The sequence below is a fragment of the Cladophialophora immunda genome (genome assembly GCF_000835495.1).
Source record: "Cladophialophora immunda strain CBS 83496 unplaced genomic scaffold supercont1.7, whole genome shotgun sequence".
Taxonomy (NCBI): Eukaryota; Fungi; Ascomycota; class Eurotiomycetes; order Chaetothyriales; family Herpotrichiellaceae; genus Cladophialophora; species Cladophialophora immunda.
Genome location: NW_015622547.1, coordinates 3,716,216 through 3,736,195, shown reverse-complemented (window position 1 = coordinate 3,736,195; position 19,980 = coordinate 3,716,216). Strand labels below are relative to the sequence as shown.

General features: G+C 51.4%; 5 protein-coding genes and 1 non-coding gene across 8 annotated transcripts; 3 read left to right on the top strand and 3 right to left on the bottom strand.

Moving 5' to 3' along the window:
* The first annotated feature begins 2,116 nt into the window (after nt 1-2,116).
* PV07_11981 lies at nt 2,117-2,213 on the top strand. The gene has a single exon. It is a non-coding gene; the product is annotated as a tRNA-Arg (tRNA).
* Nucleotides 2,214-2,480: 267 nt separating this feature from the next.
* On the bottom strand, nt 2,481-6,209 carry PV07_11980 (uncharacterized protein). Its single transcript, XM_016399466.1, has 2 exons — nt 5,667-6,209; nt 2,481-5,595 (listed from the first exon to the last, which is right to left on the bottom strand). Exons 1-2 carry the CDS (start codon nt 5,971-5,973, stop codon nt 2,807-2,809), a joined length of 3,096 nt encoding a protein of 1,031 aa, XP_016244028.1. The 5' UTR covers nt 5,974-6,209; the 3' UTR covers nt 2,481-2,806.
* Nucleotides 6,210-6,577: 368 nt separating this feature from the next.
* On the bottom strand, nt 6,578-8,726 carry PV07_11979 (uncharacterized protein; the record flags this gene model as incomplete). Its single annotated transcript, XM_016399465.1, has 6 exons — nt 8,312-8,726; nt 7,952-8,234; nt 7,708-7,885; nt 7,029-7,634; nt 6,859-6,962; nt 6,578-6,791 (listed from the first exon to the last, which is right to left on the bottom strand). The coding sequence occupies exons 1-6, from the start codon at nt 8,622-8,624 to the stop codon at nt 6,578-6,580; spliced, it is 1,698 nt and encodes a 565-aa protein (XP_016244027.1). The 5' UTR covers nt 8,625-8,726.
* Nucleotides 8,727-9,028: 302 nt separating this feature from the next.
* Nucleotides 9,029-12,315, top strand: PV07_11978 (uncharacterized protein). The gene has a single exon (XM_016399464.1). The coding sequence runs from the start codon at nt 9,209-9,211 to the stop codon at nt 12,155-12,157; it is 2,949 nt and encodes a 982-aa protein (XP_016244026.1). The 5' UTR covers nt 9,029-9,208; the 3' UTR covers nt 12,158-12,315.
* Nucleotides 12,316-12,589: 274 nt separating this feature from the next.
* On the bottom strand, nt 12,590-14,690 carry PV07_11977. Of its 3 annotated transcripts, none has more exons than XM_016399463.1 (4): nt 13,743-14,690; nt 13,265-13,690; nt 13,127-13,174; nt 12,590-13,012 (listed from the first exon to the last, which is right to left on the bottom strand). In XM_016399463.1, exons 2-4 carry the CDS (start codon nt 13,659-13,661, stop codon nt 12,708-12,710), a joined length of 750 nt encoding a protein of 249 aa, XP_016244025.1. In that variant the 5' UTR covers nt 13,662-13,690; nt 13,743-14,690; the 3' UTR covers nt 12,590-12,707. The 3 variants fall into 3 exon arrangements, with proteins under 3 accessions (XP_016244025.1, XP_016244023.1, XP_016244024.1); XM_016399461.1 differs by having other exon boundaries at nt 13,265-13,676; XM_016399462.1 differs by having other exon boundaries at nt 13,265-14,690.
* Nucleotides 14,691-14,832: 142 nt separating this feature from the next.
* On the top strand, nt 14,833-18,444 carry PV07_11976 (isoleucine-tRNA ligase). Its single transcript, XM_016399460.1, has one exon. It carries the CDS (start codon nt 14,864-14,866, stop codon nt 18,125-18,127), a length of 3,264 nt encoding a protein of 1,087 aa, XP_016244022.1. The 5' UTR covers nt 14,833-14,863; the 3' UTR covers nt 18,128-18,444.
* Nucleotides 18,445-19,980: the final 1,536 nt, after the last annotated feature.

Genomic DNA, 19,980 nt, shown 5'->3' with positions numbered 1-19,980 from the left:
GCGAACTCGTTCGACTCGGTGAAGGAGATATGGATCAAGAACCAGTCAGCCCTCATCTCTCGACCAAAGTTCTGGACTTTCCACGACGTGGTATCGCAAACCCAGGGAGTGTATACCTTGGGGACCTCGCCATGGTCTGAATCCCTCAAGAGAGCCCGCAAGGCCGCAGCTACGGCCCTGAACAGACAGGCGGTTCAGACTTACCTCCCATTCATCGACCTGGAGTCCACTGCCAGCATCAACGAGCTAGTCCAGAACATCAAAAACGGTTACGACATTGACCCCAACGGCTATTTCCAACGCTTTTCTCTGAACATCAGCCTGACTCTGAACTACGGCATCCGCATTCAGGGCACTGTCAAAGACAGCACTCTCAATGAGGTCGTTGCCGTTGAGCGAGAGCTGGGGAACATCCGCGGCATTGCGCATAACTGGCAGGACTATGTCCCTTTGCTCCGGATCCTACCGGGGTACAAGTCGAATGCCATCAAATATCGAGGCCGAAGGGATGAATACATCCTCAGCTTCTTCAACCAGCTGAAAGAGCGAATCGCGAACGGGACCGACCACCCCTGCATCGCCGGCAATTGCCTGAAAGATCCAGAAGCCAAATTGGCTGAAAGTAAGAATCGTAATGCTGAGATCTGTTGGCTTTTGTTGCTAACGGGGGACCAGATGAGCTGAAGTCAATCTGTTTGACCATGGTCGCTGCCGGCCTTGACACACTGCCTGGAAATATCAACATGACGATCGCTTACCTCTCGTCACCGCACGGCCAGGAGATCCAAACACGGATGTACGACGAAATCGTCAAATCTTATCCTGGGCAAGATCCGTGGCATGCGTGCTTGTACGAGGAGACGTCCGAGTACGTTATCTCCTTTGTAAAGGTGAGTATCGGAATGGCCATGAGTGATCCTGCCTCCACCAAAGTGAGACTGACCATGACACAGGAGGTGCTTCGCTTCTGGTCGACTCTCAACTTGTCCTTCTATCGCCAAAGTGTTAGTGACATCAATTACAAGGGTGCTGTCATCCCTGCAGGGACGCCTTTCTTGATGGTAAGGGACCGCCTCTCTCTGACGCGTTTGCCAATCATCATGCTAACATTCCATCTCGCAGAATATGTGGGCAGCCAACCACGATCCTACGCACTTCAAGTCTCCCATGGAGTTCGTCCCGGAACGCTTTATGGGACAGTCTGGCGTCGGAGAGGGCACGCAGCACTTTGGCTATGGAGCTGGTACGCGGATGTGTGCGGGTGCTCATCTCGCCAATCGAGAATTGTACATCATCTTCACTCGTCTGGTCTTGGCTTTCCGCATCCATGAAGCCACCGATCCGAAGGACAGGCCGATTCTGGACACCATCGAGTGTAACTCGGTGCCGACAAGCATGGTCACCCAGCCCAAGCCATTCAAGGTCAGATTCATTCCACGGGACCAGAAACAGCTTGAAACCTGGATCAGTAAAAGCTATGAGAACACCTCACACCTCTGAAAGTAGGGAGTCCCCCAATTGTATAAGCTGACATAGACCGACTGTGGGCGCTGAGTTACTGGTCCAGCTGACCCGTCGACCTTTGCCACAAGAATCGACCGCATCCGAGAGCCACTCATTGCTGAAGGGCAAAAATTGAACCCGGCCAGTGGGTGTACAGATGGAGCAACGTGGATCTTTAGGCCATATGAGGGTATGGTTTTGACGTGGACAGATGAATCCGATTCGAGCGGTGGGCAAGGAATTTGAATGTGCTAGAATTTAGGTAGTCTGTCGAGATCCGACAAAAATTGAAATGCGACATGATATAGCTTTGAGCATGATGCAAACAACATAATTTTCGAATACTCTTTAAAAAGTATGGTCCAAGTCTGGGCGAAGGGTGTTGTAGAACAACTGCTCCCCCCGTGTAGCTTGTGGCAAAAAGAAACGTGGAAGGTGAAATGGTTCGGCGCCTGTGCGCAGGCGTTAGCGCCTGGGGCATGTGTTCACCTCCACTGCCAAGTCAACGTCTGGGACATCGAGAGGAATAGATAATGCTATTACGGGTTAATGCTCTGATTTGGCTCACGAATCGCACACAGAAAAATGTGATTCCTCAACACCCGCTCTGCGCGGTGGCGTGGCCTAATGGTAAGGCGTTGCTTTCCGGTTACAATTCTGTTTCGCCAGGGGATTGGCAAAGACTGTGGGTTCGAGTCCCATCGCCATCGTTTTTTTTTCTTCATACCTTTACCGAAACTCTGTACCAACGCCTTTGAGGCTCGTTGGGGAATCGGGCACAAGTGAGGAATCCGCGGGTTGAGAAGACACTACGCAGCTTAGATATCTTCCTGCATCATTTAGAATCCTAAAGTGCCAAATCACCTGGAATTCTTGACGAGGCGCCTTTGCAACTCGTACCGTAAATGGTAACATAAGGGTTGTGGAAGCTCTGTCTATACCTGTGAAGATGACCAGTTTGACAGAAGACGTGTAATCTTTTTTGTACACCAGCTCACCTCGAGTGAGACTCTAATAGAAGGCAGCAACTATGTCTAGTCTAGGAAGCTTAACGGAACGTAGACTAAAATGATGCCATTGAAACGCCATGAACTTTTTCCTCGCCCTGCAACCATCTAAGAAGGCCACTCTACTCAGCCCAGTTGCCTCAATTCCATTATTGGAACTATATACATCCAGCCAAATAACAGCAGCCCAACACTGATGTCTTCCAAACTCTCTCATCTGTTCAAGTACATTCTCAGCCCTTTCATTGATCCACACAGTCCTGCTCGTGCAGATTCCGATGTTGTGTTGTGGTCACTCAACGTCGACCATAACCGCCCTGGCTATATCCGCCGCCACCATAGTTTCCACTCCGGTTGTCCCTAGCTGGCGGTCCCCGATTTTGACCTTGGTGGTAACCATCACTGAAAGACCTTCCGCCATTCTGTTGATATTGTCCATTGCCACCATGGTACTGGTTCGGTGCCTGGCCGCCATAGTATTGGTTCTGTCCCGGGTTTCCATAATAACCTTGATCCTGACCACCATGGCCCTGAGAAGTATGCGTTGCATACCCTCCGTATCCGTTTGAAGGTGGCGGGTTGCGACTATAACCTCCTTGGCCACCGTAGCCTGGTGGGGGAGGCGGAGGCATTCCTGGAGGCCATTGACTCGGTGGCGGCATCCCAGGAGGACCTGCATCAAAGGGAGGTCGGTCGACAGCGTAGTTGATGCGTCCGCCTCGATTCTGCGTATCGAGACGGTCACGTCGAGTATTGTCATATAGTGGCGCACCGCCAAAGTCCCTTCCCGATATCCTGGCCTTTGATCGGATCATGGCCAGGTCACCCTTGTCGAGAACGGGTGGAGGCAAGACAACTCCAGGGAACAACATGGACTTGTGAACATGGGTAGGAGGGGGCATCGTAAAAAACACGTTCAGAGAGCGATCATCGTCCACCGCAGGCTCCAGTCTGATGTCTTCTTGCGGTCCCACCAAGTCCATATGAGGCAGGAAATCTTCGTTTTTGATCACCTCACCAGCCAGCTGACTCTTTTGCATTGACAACTTCACGGTGTTCGGGCCTCCTTTGGCTTTTTTCGAGTAAAATTTCATGGCCAAGATGTCGTACAAAGGATTCTGATCTGATATTATTAGAGCGTCGTGGCCCCGCTCGTTCCTGGCGTGCTCGTCATCCGTCAGCAAATGATACTTTGTGTGCATGGCGGCAAGGAGCCGTCTCTCGTCAATGAACGGCAACAATACAATCGCTTTCCAGGATTGCTTCGCGCCATTGAGATCGAGATCGAACTCCTCTGGGTAGAAGTCGACAATGTCGGATTCCGGATCAGTCATGAGAGGATGGAACGCGCTCGGGATGGCGTGATTTGAAGATGCCGGTAGGACACCCATCAATTGCTCATATGGTTTGAAAGGTGTTCCTTTGTCGAACTTGACGGTCTTTTTCTCAATATCGACAAAGTCTGCGGCGAATGGAGCGTAGTGATAAGGATAATACCACGTCCAAGATGGACATCCTTGGAAATAGTAGAGAAGCACCCAACACAGCCCCTCGACGTAGGCTTCGGCTACCTTGTGGCGGAAGCCTATATCCTGGGGGTCGACATGGAACTTTTGTTCATAATAACGGTCAGCATATCCCTCCTCCCACAGCCGCACTGTGTCTGGCGGAGGGTTGTTGGGATCTCCGCTGTTGTAAGTCTTTTTCTCAATTGGTGTATTCCTTCCAGGAGTGCCAGCACTATCTGACTCTTCTTCCAGCGCTGTAGCTTTTCGCTTGCCCAATATTGACGAAGGACTACCACCTGAAGAATTCGGGGTCCCATTGATGCCATTAGCGCCGTTCTTAGTGGGTGTCTCAGCAGCCTTCTTAGCGAGCATCTGCTCTTTCAGGACCGCTGCTGCGCTTTTGTTCGACGCCAGTGTTTTGTCCACAGCAGCTCTGTTCACAATGGAGTTGTAATCCAGAACTGGGAAGTTTGAAGCCTCAAAGGTCTCAACAGGCCCGGTGGGCACTCGGGCATCCGCCCTGCCACCCTTAGTGTAATCTGGCGAGCTACGGCGTCTCTTCGCAGAACGAGCCTCTCGAGCCTCGTTTGCCTGGTTGCGCCGCTGTTCGTTCCGAGCTCGTTTATCTTCCACTTCCTTCCTGCGTTTGAAGATTGCATCCTCTTGCTTCGCCAGACCTTGCAGAATGATTTGGGCACGTGCAAGGTCAACTCTTCCATCGCAGGTCAAGTAACCCCCCATGATAGGGATGTTGTCCCTCCAGATGGCAATGAGCTTATCGATACCGTCTTCTCTGATTTCGAGACTAGGAAGATGAGGCAAGAAGTCATTGCCGACGAAGAAACACATAAACACCCAATCGTCAAGGGCACGCTCGAGATCGAAACGGAACGTCTGGCCAGGGACAAACATCTCCGCGCCAAGATACTCACGTAGTATGGGCACATTTAGCCAGACAAATGGCTTCAGCTCCTCTGTAGTACCTTTTTCGTCGAACTGGCCAGATTTTATCTTGGCTTCGCCTCTGCAGTTCTCAGCATAATGACCTTGCTGACCGCAAAGCTTGCAGGTTTTGGCTTTGGCATCTCTGACATCGACGTCTTCTCGAAGGACGCGGAAGTGAGGCTCATGCGTGGCAATTCCAAGCATGATTAAGTCTGCATCAAGCCCATACATGACATGTCTTGTATTTGGATCATAGGCGGGATCTGAGCGCTGGGAACGAATGAACTGCATAATCTTGTGCTCACCTTCTCCGGGCACACTGGCATCTGAGATTATGACCTTCAGTTGAGCCCAGGCAGGATCCGTGTTCAGCTTCCACTGGACCCAATATCGAATAGATTGAGCAAGAATGAACATGAAAGGCGTGCCAGGTGTGATGACATTACTATCCCATGTTTTCTTGATTACGTCGTCCACTGTTTCTTCGTTTTCATCTTCATCTCTATCACGTTGCTGTTGACGTAGGAGTGTTTGAAACTCTGCCTTCTTTTCGTCCGCCTCTTTCGCATCTCTTGCTGACCGGAAACGACGAGCTCGTTGCTGGTTCATCTTTGCTCGTGGAGCAACCCCATCTGGTATACGTTAGAATCCCTTTCGGAGAATAATGATTGGAAACACATCAAAGGAGAGCAACGTTACTCACCGATTGCGATCATCAACAATCTCCGCGGTCGCACCATGTTCACAACTCGCTCAGTGTACTTGAAGATTTCCAACATCATCTCGCTCTCATTTGCTGGAGGAGGCTTGTTCTCGGGATGCGAACAGGGATGGACGATGCCGTTAAAATCAAGATAGAGGTTGTGCATTTCTTCTCCATTTGGATTCGGCTTGGTGGTGTCCACAGGATATTGCACGCCATCAATCTCGTACGGTTGTTCCTCGATCACGGGAGTAATGATCTTAGGGTATTTTTTGGTGAGCCATCGGAAGAGAGCTGGGACACCCATCTTGACTCGATGGTACGCCGCGAAAAAGGGAAAAGAAGGTAGAAGCCTGAGTGATTGTGTCGGTGCCTATGGGAAAATGCGCAAGGGATTATGCTCCCAATTGTCAGAGGCAATAGAATAAAAGAATGTCACCCGCTCTGCGAACAGGAGAGGTCTCAAGGATTGCGTGAGATCTGAATCACCATGAAGAAAACATATTAGACTCGAAATTGCAAACAATAGAGTCGAGATGGTGATGGATGCCTGAAGGAAACTGCGCCTTGAACTCCGATCGAGTCTTCCCTCTAGGCCCTGCCCCGTGTCCAAATCTGGTTGGTGAAGGCTTGGCAAATTTGTGAGCAATGACGGAGTATAACGCCATATGGCGCAACTACGGTGGGTTATAAGTAAGTCTATGAAAGTAACATCTACTGTAAGTTCTATGTGCCCTCCCCATCTATCTGTCTTTCCATCCTGTCGACCTTTATGTATCATCTTGTCTAAGATTGCATGTGCGAAGGGCAAATGCTGCTGCCAGCCACTTACTAGCGCGAGGCTCTCTCGTGAGCGTGGTCATCACGTCTTGGTGATGACCCGAACGAGTCGTTCTGTGCTCCGATACCAGTCACAGTTTCAAAGGCCGGGTTGACGGCACTTGAGGCAGGTTTCGCCTCATAATCTTTCCGCTGCCTGTTCTTGGGATTGCGTCGATGAAGTAGATACCTCCGGTTAGCCATTTGTGAGGAGCAAAATTCTTCTGGATCATCTCGAAGAGTTCTTTCGCGGTGAGTGTATCACTCTTGCGGACAACAAATGCCCGAACGTATTCCTCCCCATTTCTGTCGGTGGATAAGTTAGCTCATTTAATAATAGAGGCTGAAAACAGTTTGGAGTGTGGCTGCCTACATAATGGCACCCACGACAGCTGCGTCTGTCACTTCAGGGTGGTTGAGAAGTGTCAACTCAAGCTCTGTTGGTGAAACTTGAAGACCCTTTATCTTGATAAGTTCCTGTCGGATCAATAAGCAAAAGAACGATATGACTAACTTCGCCGGTTCAGTGTGTTGAAGACTTGCCTTTAGACGATCAACAATATAAAACTTTCCCTGATCATCGCAGTAGCCGATATCACCAGTTCTCAACCAACGGTGGCCATCCTCTTGGACAATGGTTTGTGCAGTAGCCTCAGGCTTGTTCCAATATCCCTTCATGATGTTCGGCCCAGATACCCATATTTCACCAGTCTTCTGCCCAGACGCGGTAGAACTGCTCAATTCCTCGTCTACAGGGACAATTTTCGCCGCGCAGTTGGGATTCAGCCAACCAATTGAGCGTCCATCATCCTCCTCGTCTGGGGAGAAACCAGTCGCGGAACAGGTGCACTCTGTCATCCCCCAGCCTTGCTTTACCTGCACACCGGGTCGAAGATACAGCTTCGCAAGGAGTCTCCCTAGCTTGGGATCAAGGGGTGCTGAACCGCTCACGACTTGCTCGAGAGATTTCAGATTGTATCGTTCGGGAGCGTCTTGCTTGCACAACATTGCGATGACAGTCGGCACACCTGTCATGAATGTGATGCGATAGGCATCAAGGTACTGTAAATATCTTGTGACGTTAAATTTTGACATTATGAAAACCTTCGCTCCCAATACCGCAGCATTTATACCGTAATAGGTTTGACCCTATGACCAATGTCAGTCTGTCTGGAGTGTGCCGGACTGTACGACACCCGTATCCTGGAGAGCCGTCACTCACATAGGCATGATACATGGGCAGTGGTGCTAGCCATCGCTCCCCAGAGACGTCGAGTCGTTCCTTGCGAGCATGTGCTTGTGGTGTGCTTCCAACTAAAGCCCGCTTGAACAGGAGTTGTACCGAGTTGGAGACGAGGTTATAGTGAGATATCTGCACCCCTTTTGGAAGCCCAGTGGTTCTCAAGAATTGTCAGTAATGGAACAGGCATCTCTTAAGGCCTCGAAAGTGTCTTGCCGGAACTCACCCACTGGAATAGTTGATAATCGCCGTCTTTCCGTCGACTTCTTCGATGGTAGCTAGGCGCTTCCAAGACCAATGTCGAACAGCGTCTTCAGACGCCCAGATATTTGTCCACGAATTCAAGCCGTGAAGGTTGTACGACGAGAGATCCTCGTCTGGATCATGGAACACCAAAATCCTGTTCCGCGATAGCCCTACTTCAGAAGCGGCATTGAGAGCAACAGCAATCCCGTCCGGTCCAGTGAGCAGCAAGGTCGCTCCGGAATCCCGCAGCTGGTAAGCCAATTCTTTGATCCGAAGTCAGCAGATACAGCATTCTTGAATCAACGACGCCGCTATGAGAAAATCTGGGAGAATAACTCACCCGATGCCGAAGCCGAAGGAGATGCTGCAGAAAAAATGCATCCTGCCGCAATTGTTCCCCAAATCACAACCGGAAAGAAAAGTCGATTGTTGGAGTATAGCAGAAGGCGCTCATCGGCTTTAAGGCCAAGTTGTTGTAATCCAAGAGCTACTCTTTTCGAATAGATTTCACCCTGAGCGAGACTAAAACATTTTGCAGGTGTGTCGGCGTCGAAGTATTGAGGTGCCTCCCGTGAAGCTTTACTCCCAGACTGGAAGACAAAGGTATTGACATCGATAAGAGGAATATCGATGTTGTAAGGAGATTTGAACATTTCCTGACCTGGTTCGAGCTCAGCTATCCAAAGCCGGCTCACTTACAGAAGAACACGATATAACCGGGCGTAGTGCCAAATTGACAAGCAGCGACCTTCGATACGGTAGTTTGAACCCACGTCACGGATCTACAAGGCGTCTACAGCGTACCATCACATATATATTTATTAGTCAACCCCAAATTATCATTGTCGGAGACCCATACTTGCAGCCGATGTGCGGAATACATTTGGGAGGGGTCAGCCTTTACTGCCTCGGCAGGCTCAAGCGGATAGCCAAGACAGCCTTGGTCTTGATGACAAGGCTCGCAAGGCTGGCGGCCTGGGTTGATCGCGTTGCCGCTTTTATGCCGGAATATTTCTTGGCCTGCGGACAACTTGTCTATTCAGCCCAAAGTCACAACGCGTTCTATACCAACATTGATGCTGGAAACGGTCGACGACTGCCTGCCTTGCCAGCCCACACTTATGTTCTTGATCCGACTCCCTGCCCAATATGTGCGCACCGATCCTTTAGTCCATGGCTGACAGACGCTCAGTCAATATAAGACGATCGTCCCCATGACAATGAAACGGCCATCAAGATGATGCGAATTCTCGAAGCACAGGCGCCTGCGCGACAGACTGCTACCGACACCATCCAGACTCTCAGCAGCCGCCTCTCAAGTGCCACGCTACTAGAAGATCGGCGGGCTGCGATCCTCGGTCTACGCAGCTTTGCAAAGCTATACCCTGCTTCGGTCGCCTCCGGCGCATTGAGAGATCTGATTGCCGGACTGAGACGAGATGGAGACGATTCAGATACAATCAAGATTCTGCTGGAGACCCTTTTGATGCTGTTTGAGCCCGATGAGAAATCAACAGAGGCTTCGGAGGAGATCAGTCTGTGGCTAGCCGACGAGTTTACGCAGAGACAGGACAACATCACCGCTCTCCTAGACTTGCTCGAGCCTAATGAGTTCTACTTACGTTTATATGTCCTCCAGATTCTTTTTCATATATCCACCGCCCGGCCACAACGCACACAAGAGGCTATATTCTCGGCACCTCTGGGCGTCTCTCGAATAACAAACATGTTGGACGACAGGCGGGAGGCGATTCGAAATGAGGCCTTGGTACTCCTGGTTGCCTTGACTCCCACCTCTGGAGAAATACAGAAAGTGGTGGCCTTTGAGAACGCATTTGACCGTATATTCGCTCTCATTGACGGCGACGGTGGTCTTACGCACGGCTCTACCACCGTTCAGGACTGCCTGTCACTTTTGGCCAATCTTTTGGACCTCAACACATCCAACCAATCGTACTTTAGAGAGGTCGGTGGGATCCTAAAGATCAAGAAACTGTTGTCGGCCGCCGTTGACCAAGAGGACTCTGGAGATGGCAGCTCAGAATGGCTGAAACCACAGCGGGATATGAACGTGTGGGGCTTATTGGGGATTATCCAGTTATTTCTTGCTCAAGGCGCTCAAGGGACTGTGGTCAACCAACAAATATTTTGGACGACCGGAGTTCTAGACGTTATTTTGCGAATTGCCTTCCATCCTGCATTCAGCACTGGTGTGCGAACAAAGTCACTACAAACATGTGGCGACATCATTCGAGCAAATCATAGTCTCCAGGAAAGGTTCGGGGATCTTGGAGTCCAAATCAGAGAGCCTGATAGCCCTACTACAAATGGCCATCCGTCAAACGCCACCAGTGAGAAGGCGCCCAAGCCCAACAAACCTGCCTTTCGAACTCAGAACGTAATCGAATCACTTCTAGAGGTGGCACTAGAGCCTGCTCCTCTGGCTCTATTCGACGTCCGACTGGCTGCATGTTCCTGCCTCGAAGCATTCATGAATGGCCATGTGGGCATACGAACTCACGTGCTACGGAGGGCTATCGATGGACACAAAGCAGGCGACGATGCAATTCCCAACATGCTTACCGTCTTGCTTGAACCCCCCGGAGCACGTAACAACTCTGACCCGTATCAACAATGGATGGCTGCGGTGCTTTTGCTACATCTCCTGTACGACAATGCTGACACCAAAGAGATGGCCTTGAAGGTGACAGAAGGTGACGCCGAAAGTGGAGAAGAGGTCGTTACCTTCATACAGAGCATCGCAAGCAACGTGGTGGCGGGTGTACAGCACGTCGAGGATGAGCGCGCTTTACTTGGACATTTGATGTTGTTGTCCGTCTGGTTGTTTGAAGATCCGGAAGCGGTTAACGACCTGCTGGCAGAGGGCAGCAATGTTCAAGGTCTTATTGCGGCTGTCAAGATCGCCAAAAGTTCGATGCCTCTCGTTGCGGGTCTTTGCGCATTCGTGCTAGGAGTAATCTATGAATTCTCAACAAAAGACTCTCCGATTCCGCGGAGCACGCTTCATGGACTGCTGAACACCAACCTGGGCAGGGAAGCCTATGTGGATCGCTTGACAAAGCTTCGAGAAAATATCTTCGTGCGAGACTTCGAGGTCCTACCGCAGACCGGCAACGGCGGCCTGCCAGAAGTGTTCTTCGACAAGACTTTCATCGACTTTCTCAAGGACAATTATAGCCGATTCCTACGAGCCATTGACCGGGATCCAAATTTTGAAGTTTCTATTGTGAGCAATGGCGTGCAGAAGGGCATCTCCCGAGACCTCGTCGACAGTCTCAGAGCTCAAGTCGAGGAACAGAAACGAGCGTTGGAGGCCGCTAACAGTGAACTGCTGCAGCTCAAGAGGAGGCTAGAACAAGAGGAGCTCGATCACCGCCGCACGCGAGAATCCACCACGGTCGAGCTATCTAGAATCAAGCAAATCAATCAGAGCCTGCAACAAAATCACGAGGATGAAGTCCACAAAATTCAAAAAGGCTTTGAGCAGGAGAGAAGCACTCTATCGAAGCATCATGAGGACGAGCTCAATCGAAGACGCAATGATCATCTAACCGCCATCGAGACGGCGCGAAAGCAGCATGAGTTGGAAGTCCAGAGATTCGAACAGCGTCTGAAAATGATTGAGCAGGAAGCCGCGCGAGAGCAGGTGGCTCTCAATGAGCGGCACACACGAGAACTCAGTGAGGTAGAAGCTCAAGCACAGAAAGCCCGAGAGAGAGAAGCGGCTGAAATTGCAGACCTGAAAAGCAGAATTTCAGAGTTGGAAGCTCAGCTACAGAAGGCTGAAGCCAACCACGCCCAGGATCTTGCCACAGCGCATGAGGAATATAAGAGCAAAACTGAGAATTTGGAAGCGCGCCTGAAGCGGGCGGAGAGTCGTGCTCAAGAGGCTGAGAACCGTTCCAAGCATCTCGCTGAAGACCTTGAGAAAGAGAAGGCCGCTCGAAAGGACGTTCAGACTGAACTCGACGACCTTTTGGTCGTCTTTGGCGATCTCGAAGCCAAGAGATCTGCCGACAAGAAGAAGCTCAAAGAACTGGGGCAGGAAGTTTCTGAAGATGAAGACGAAGACGAAGACGAAGAGGAGGATGCCGGCGCTGAAGATGAAGATGAGGACGAGAACGAGGACGAGGACGCGGGCGCCAGCGACGACGCCGTCGATTGAACAAGCGTGCGTCTTCCTAACGGTGCCTTGGCCCTGTCTTCTCATGTCGTGTGTACAACTCGGGGCGTTTCGCATACCACGGGGCCCAAGTATTGGAAACTAAAAGTTGACAGTATAGAACTATACCCTGTACAGTAATCAATGTCCTTCCTCCGGAATTTCAGGTGTCGGTGCATTGGGTCTTGGTTTTCCATCTTCAGCATCTTTTGTATCACGACCCTCTATTTCCATTGTCTTGTGCAATCCTCAAACGGTGATTCTGCCCACTCGCCCAGTACTCCCGGAACCCACCGGGCCCTTCAGTGCATCTACGGGGAGTACCTGGCCGTTCCTGGTCTCTGACTCCTGAACAGCACATCGCCTGACAGGTTGTGACAAGAGAACCACTATAAGCTGGCGTTTAGCCTGAAAAGGAGGCAGGAAAGTAGTGGGGAGAAAGAAGCCAGCCATGTTGATATCACATCTACCTATCGCCGGCTATAGACTCGTACCTACAGAAGCTCAGGCAAAACATCAAGAGCGAGACTGGACCGGTTTATGGCTCGGTAATCTACAGTTTCCGCACATCGCTCCCGCCGTCTTCGGCGAATAGCTTCCACACGCTCCTCGCCTCCATACCTTTACACTTGTCGTTCTTCCTCGCCTCCACAAAGACCTTTTGCACCGGGTCGGCCAGGACGGTGCTGGCGCCAACGGAGTTCATGAGCGCGACTGCATCATCAATGACGCCGCCGGCGAGCTCGGTCGTGAAGCCTCCCTTGAAATCTCGCGCGGAAGATGCGGCCGGGTTTACCCCTTTGACCGGGTTGTGGTGGAGGGAGTTCCAGTTCATGCCGGACGAAGCGTTAATAACATCTGAGAAGGCAGGCTTAGTCGGTCTTCCTCATCTGGTGAGACAAAGGACGGGGGGAAGGAAGTTCAGGGGGGCAATGGCACGGCGGGGCGTGTTGAGAGATTCGAGGAACTTACTTGAAAGAATCTTTGGGTCAAGGCCGTAGAGCAGACCGGCGTTCATGACTGCGATGTAGTTCAAGATCAGCATTTGACGGGCGAAGGAGCAAGCAAAGCATATATCCATTGTGGCCGGAATGATTCAGAGCAACTCACCTTCACAAAGCCCCAAATATCCAACATAGCCCAGGTAGTTATTCAACTGTTTCGTCGCGAGCCCAGCACCTAGTCCTCCACACTGGTAGATATTCTCCTCCTTGCCCATGGTTGCTAAAATTGGCTTCACGACGCCAAAGATCTGCTCGTTGGGCGTTCCAACCATGAAGGTCAAAGTGCCCGCATTGGAACCCTGGGGTCCCCCCGAAACGGGAGCATCAACAAAGAGGCCTAGTCCAGTAGAGGCGACCAATTTGGCGAGGGACGTTGATGTCGCGACGTCAATGCTTGAGCATTCAAGGAATATACGTGGCGGCAACGAGGATGATAACCCGGATATGAAGCCTGTTTCGGGATTTGTAAAGGCGTCATGGACGTGCGGTGCTCGTGGGAGCATGGTGATTATAATGTCCTGGAGGATCACGGCTTCCCTTTAGAGTCAACTCATTCCGTCTCCCTGGTGTAGGAGCTCACTCACGGCCTTCTCGGCGACCTCGCGTGGCGAATGCGCCACTTCCACAGAAGCCTTACATTCCTGGAGAAATTGCTCCCTTCTTGCCTCGTTGATCTCACACAGCACAAACTTGGCTGTCTGGGGGATTTTCGCGCGGAGGTTCATTGCCATTCCATATCCCATGACTCCAATCCCCACAAATCCATACACGGAGTCCGTGGGGAGCTTAAGTGGTTGTTGAGCCGCATTGTTCTCCATGTCTGGCTTCTTACAATCAATGAACATGGGGTGTCTCTCCCTCTCTTTCACCTGAAAGTTCAATGTAATGTTCTCAGCGGTCCCCGGGGACGATATTGTAGCATGGGAATCGTTTTGGAGATAATATCTCCCCGCATAGCCTCATTCGGTTTGCCGTTGCTGTAGACCAGTCAGACACTGCGCTTCGCCTGCTGAGTATGTTTTCCCCTGTCCCCTTCTCCAACGGCTCTCCAAGGGCTATCCGGGCCCATCTCCTGTTGTCCTGTTGCTACCGGGACGTTAGACTTCTCGGTTCTGGGCGCTAAAGTCTGGCCCATTGGGAAATTTGTCCTCCGCAGGATACGGAGGAACAGCTCCACAGTACCCTGCTTTGGCACACGCAATCATGATCGTAAGGCACAAACTCAGCCGTGTCGAGGCTCCAGGCATCCTGGAAGTTGCTGGGTTGAGGGCGTCAGACCGGTCCCTGAGGCTAGATCATGAGAAGGTGAATTCATCGCGGCGTAAATGGAATGGACATCCGGCATGCGCAGTTCAACCCATTGACTTGGACATGGTGTCCATAGAAAGTCCAGATCATATTGGAGTAGCCATACCATCTAGTCTGGGTGCTAAGGGTAAGATTGCTTCGCCGGATATGGTGAATTTTATGGACGAGCACCCCAGGCTACATGGCCGTCTTCCACCTCCGGCCATATTGAAAATGAGCTGGTGGCAGGATTGCCCTGGAAGGGACAGGGGTGGGAGTTGAGTCACCCGGTGGTTAAAAGCGGCGCCGGAGCCTCGCGTTTCGCCGCCAAGATTTGTATTGAATATTGAGTCACTCCGCCTCTTGAAAAGACCCTCATACCCCCCACCAACTCGTCCCCAGCTTCAGCTCTGCAAACATGGCAGTCGATTTTGCTGCCGAAGAGGCGGCTACCCTCAAACGCTGGCGGGAAATTGACGCCTTCCAGACCCAACTGCGCCTTTCCAAAGACAACAAACCCTACACCTTTTACGATGGCCCGCCATTTGCGACCGGCTTGCCTCACTACGGCCACTTACTGGCTTCCACCATAAAAGACATCATTCCAAGATATTGGTCTATGAAGGGCTACTACGTCGAGAGGAGATTCGGCTGGGACACACATGGCCTGCCAATCGAGTATGAGATTGACAAGAAATTCAACATCTCTGGACCAGCGGCAGTGAAAGAGATGGGGATCGCAAAATACAACGCGGAGTGCAAAGCCATTGTCATGAGATATGCGACCGAGTGGAGAGAGACCATTGACCGGCTGGGAAGGTGGATTGACTTTGACAACGACTACAAGACCATGAATCCTACCTTTATGGAGTCGGTGTGGTGGGTTTTCAAGCAGCTGTTCGACAAGGGCATGGTCTACCGCTCCTACAGAGTCATGCCCTTCTCGACCGCACTGAGCACGCCGCTAAGTCAGCACGAAGCTCAGTCCAACTACAAGGAGGCACAAGACCCTGCAGTGGTCATCGCCTTCCCGCTACTTGAGGATCCTGAAACCAGCTTTCTGGCTTGGACAACCACTCCCTGGACCTTGCCCTCCAACATTGGCTTGGCCGTCAATGCCGATTTTGAGTACATCAAGTTCCTGGATCAAGACTCCGGTCGGAAATTCATCATGCTCGAAAAGCTGTTGCGGACGCTGTATAAAGACCCCAAGAAGGCCAAATTCAAGATTCTAGAAAAGATCAAGGGTTCAGACCTGAAAGGCAAACAGTATCTCCCGCCCTTTGACTACTTCTATGACGAATTCAAGGACCGGGCGTTCAGAGTCCTCAACGCTGCCTATGTTACGGATGATGATGGTACGGGTGTTGTCCACCAAGCACCAGCTTTTGGTGAAGAAGATTTCCGAGTCGCCATGGAGAATGGCATCATCAGCCACGAGCACCTCCCTCCCAACCCCGTCGACGATACAGGCCGCTTCACAAAAGAGGTAACAGACTTTGCGGGTCAGCATGTGAAGGAAGCAGACAAGCATATCATCAAACATCTGAAGGGGACCGGACGTCTCATCCGGGACAGTCAAGTGACCCATCAGTACCCGTTCTGCTGGCGATCAGACACGCCTTTGATTTACCGTGCTGTGTCGGGTTGGTTTGTCAACATTGCTGGAAATGATAAGGTGCCCAGCATCATTCCAGATATGCTTGACGGCATCATGAAGTCCCATTGGGTTCCCAATTTTGTGAAAGAGAAGCGATTTGCGGAGTGGATCAAGAACGCCCGTGACTGGAATATCTCGAGAAATCGATACTGGGGAACCCCCATTCCGCTGTGGGCGAGTGAGGACTATTCAGAAGTTGTTGCGATCGGCAGCATAGAAGAACTGAAGAAGCTCAGTGGTTACAAAGGCGAGATCACAGACCTCCACCGTGACAGTGTGGACGACATCACCATTCCGAGCCAGAAAGGCAATGGCGTGCTCCGCCGGGTCGAAGAGGTGTTCGATTGTTGGTTTGAGTCTGGAAGCATGCCATACGCCTCGGCGCACTATCCCTTTGAAAACTCAGAGTACTTTGAGAGAACTTTCCCTGGTGACTTCATTGCAGAAGGTCTCGACCAGACTCGTGGGTGGTTCTATACCCTTGTCATTCTAGGTATTCACTTGAAGAAGGTCTTGCCCTTCAAGAACTGTGTCGTCAACGGTATTGTGCTCGCAGAGGATGGCAAGAAAATGTCCAAAAGGCTCAAGAACTACCCAGATCCTAATACGGTGATTGACAAGTACGGTGCAGATGCTCTGCGGCTGTACATGATCAATTCACCCGTTGTGCGAGCTGAACCTCTGAGATTCAAAGAGTCAGGTGTCAAGGAGATTGTTGCAAAGGTTCTTTTACCTTTGTGGAACAGTTACAAATTCTTCGAAGGGCAAGTGGAACTGCTGAAAAAGGTGGAGGGTGTTGACTACTTGTTCAACCCGGAAATGGACACGACGAACACCAACGTCATGGACAAATGGATTCTCGCCAGCTGTCAGAGTTTACTCAAATATATCAACGAAGAGATGGCGGCTTATCGACTGTACACGGTCGTGCCAGGCCTGCTCAACTTGATTGATGAGACGACGAACTGGTATATCAGATTCAACCGGAAGAGACTAAAGGGTGAACTTGGTGTGGATGATACCCTACATGCCCTGAACACCCTTTTTGACGTCCTCTTTACACTCGTTCGTGGACTCGCACCCTTCACGCCCTTCATTGCCGACCTCATCTATACCAGACTCCTTCCATACATACCAAAGTCCCTCCACAGTGAAGATATGCGAAGCGTTCATTTCCTCGCGTTCCCTGAAGTCAGACAGGAGTTGTTCGATCTGGTCGTGGAACGACGTGTGGGACGGATGCAAAAGGTCATTGAACTTGCCCGACAGTCACGAGAAAGAAGAGCTATCGGCCTGAAGACGCCACTGAAGACGCTCGTGGTCATCCACAAAGATCAGCAGTACCTGGACGATGTCAAGTCGCTTGAAGGATACATTACGGAAGAACTTAATGTGCGGGACTTGGTCCTGTCGTCAGACGAAGAGAAATACAACGTACAGTACAGCGTGACTGCGGACTGGCCTGTTCTTGGCAAGAAATTGAAGAAAGACATGCAAAAAGTCAAGAAGGCACTTCCGGATGTGACCAGCAATGACTGCAAGACGTATTTATCCGAGGGCAAGCTCACCGTGGCTGGGATCGAATTGGTTGAAGGGGATTTGGTGGTCAGACGCGCGCTCAAAGAAGACGAAACTTCGAAAGACCAAGAAACGAATACCGATAACGACGTCCTGACCATTCTCGATGTGGCTATCTACCCGGAACTGGCACAGGAAGGTCTCGCGCGCGAGATCATCAACCGAGTGCAGCAACTCCGAAAGAAGGCGAACCTGAAACCCACGGACGATGTCAAGATGGAGTACAGAGTCCAGCAAGACCCAGACAATATTGGGCTGGCGCAGGTGTTTCAGCAACAGAGCTCCTTCATTGAGAAGGCGCTGAGACGGCCGGTGGACCATCACGTTGTTACGGAGGTGGAGGGACCGATCGTGAACGGGGACAACGGCGGAGCCGATTTGATTGTCGAGGAGGTGCAGGAGGTGCAGAAGGCGACTTTTTTGTTGAGATTGCTGAAGCTCTGAGCAGATGGATTTCGACTGGAAAACCATGACGAGCATGAAGATGACATTTTTATGACATTTGTTGTAGAAAGACAAGACCGGGTGAAGAGGGCGTAGATCCGGCCAAGAGGATACGAAAAGAAAGTGTAAAACATGGAGCATGCATGTCACGACTTCTTTGCGTGTCTCTGCGCGGTTGAAGAAAGAATTAGCTAGATGTCTGCCAAAGAAGGAACGGATGAATGAGATTCTTGATGAGAAGATTGAAAGATAGAGGAGTCCTGTAGAAAAGCACCCCCTGATCGAACGATCCCAGCATTGCTCTAGTCGAGTCTTCCAGGCACAACCCGATCTTTCTTTCCCCCCTAATAGGCATGGGCCACCAAATATCGTGATGCAAAACGGGCTGATGACGACCTCGTCGGGACTTACCAGATAACAGTCCTTCAAGCGCAGAAACTCCTTGGCACACATGTCCTGGTACGTCGACTGGTAGTCTGCCAAGATGCACTTGCCGTACACGGAGGCCTGTTCTCACTCAACCGTCTCAGCACTTGGGGTTCTCGGTGATTGTGGTGATGCGTTTCAAGACGGGCATAGGATTCATGAACGCAAAGGGCGACAGCTGTAGCGGCGCACATACCTCGACGGAACACTTTGCGGCGGCGGCGGCGAATTTCTCGATCGGCCTGGTGCGGCCGGACAGGGTGGGCATGGTGACTGAATCTTCCTGTAAGAGGTGGGAGGATGTGTTGATGGGAGACTACATATCAGTCGTTATATCAGGGTGTGAAGAGCAGTCTGATGTCTTGCTGGACCGGAAAAATTGTTGACGTCGGTCCGTTAGTCGCAGCTCTGGGATGTATGCACCACCGTACCTTTTTACGGTGAACCATAGACAATCTGATGACGATCCTGGCTTCAAGGCGCCAAGCCAAGCATCAACAACCCAGCTCGCAACGTAGCAACAATACGAGGTTTCTTCTTCGACTCTACAGAGGCAATCAGCTTCCCTGCATCTCTATACCAGCGCAAATTCAAGGACGACAATCTTCAAGGAGCCACCCCATGCCAACCCCAATCAACAACCAGCCCCCTCCAACTTCGTCCAGAGGAGACCCTCGCCCCTCCCGAGACGACCATTCCACCATCGAAATCTCCAGGCCAGCGATAGTGACCGAACTGTTGGGCGATGCCCGCTGCCAACCTTGCAGACGACGGGCGATGAGATGCCATGTAGAGCCAGGAGCCGCGTCTTGTTTGCAGTGCTCGGTGCCCGATGACTGTGTCTTTGAGCGCCTCATAGTGACCGAGCGCCGCCTGCCAGACTTTGCATGGTCTGATCTGATCGGCCAAACATCCACCATCAGAAGACAGTCCGGTTCAACTGGTTTCACCGCTCAAGAACCTCTAAACAGTCCCGCTCTGCCCGTCAAACGTGAAATCTCCCCTCAAAGTCTCGAGGACCTGCCACAGGCCGATGATCCTCCTCTCAGTGCACCGCGAGCCGACTCTTGGGCTCTGCCGGATGACGCCCTCTCTGCCGATGGACAGCTGTCTTCACGACAAACACAGACCCCTGAGCCCGAGGTTAGAGCGCAACACGCTGGACAAACCGTAAGGTCGACCCCAAGTGGGGTGGTTCACCTCGCAGGGCCTACGATCAGATCATCAGAGCTCAAACGTGCTGATTGCGGCTACCGCGCGAGAACTCGTGCAGAATTGAGGTACAAACCCCCGCCGCAATGGCACTCCCGCGTCACTGCTGATATGTCTCCCACCAGTCATAAGCGCGACCACAAATGCACATTTCCAGGCTGCCCTCGTGTGCAGAAGGGGTTCCTCAGCGGCGCGGACCTGGACAGGCATCTCTA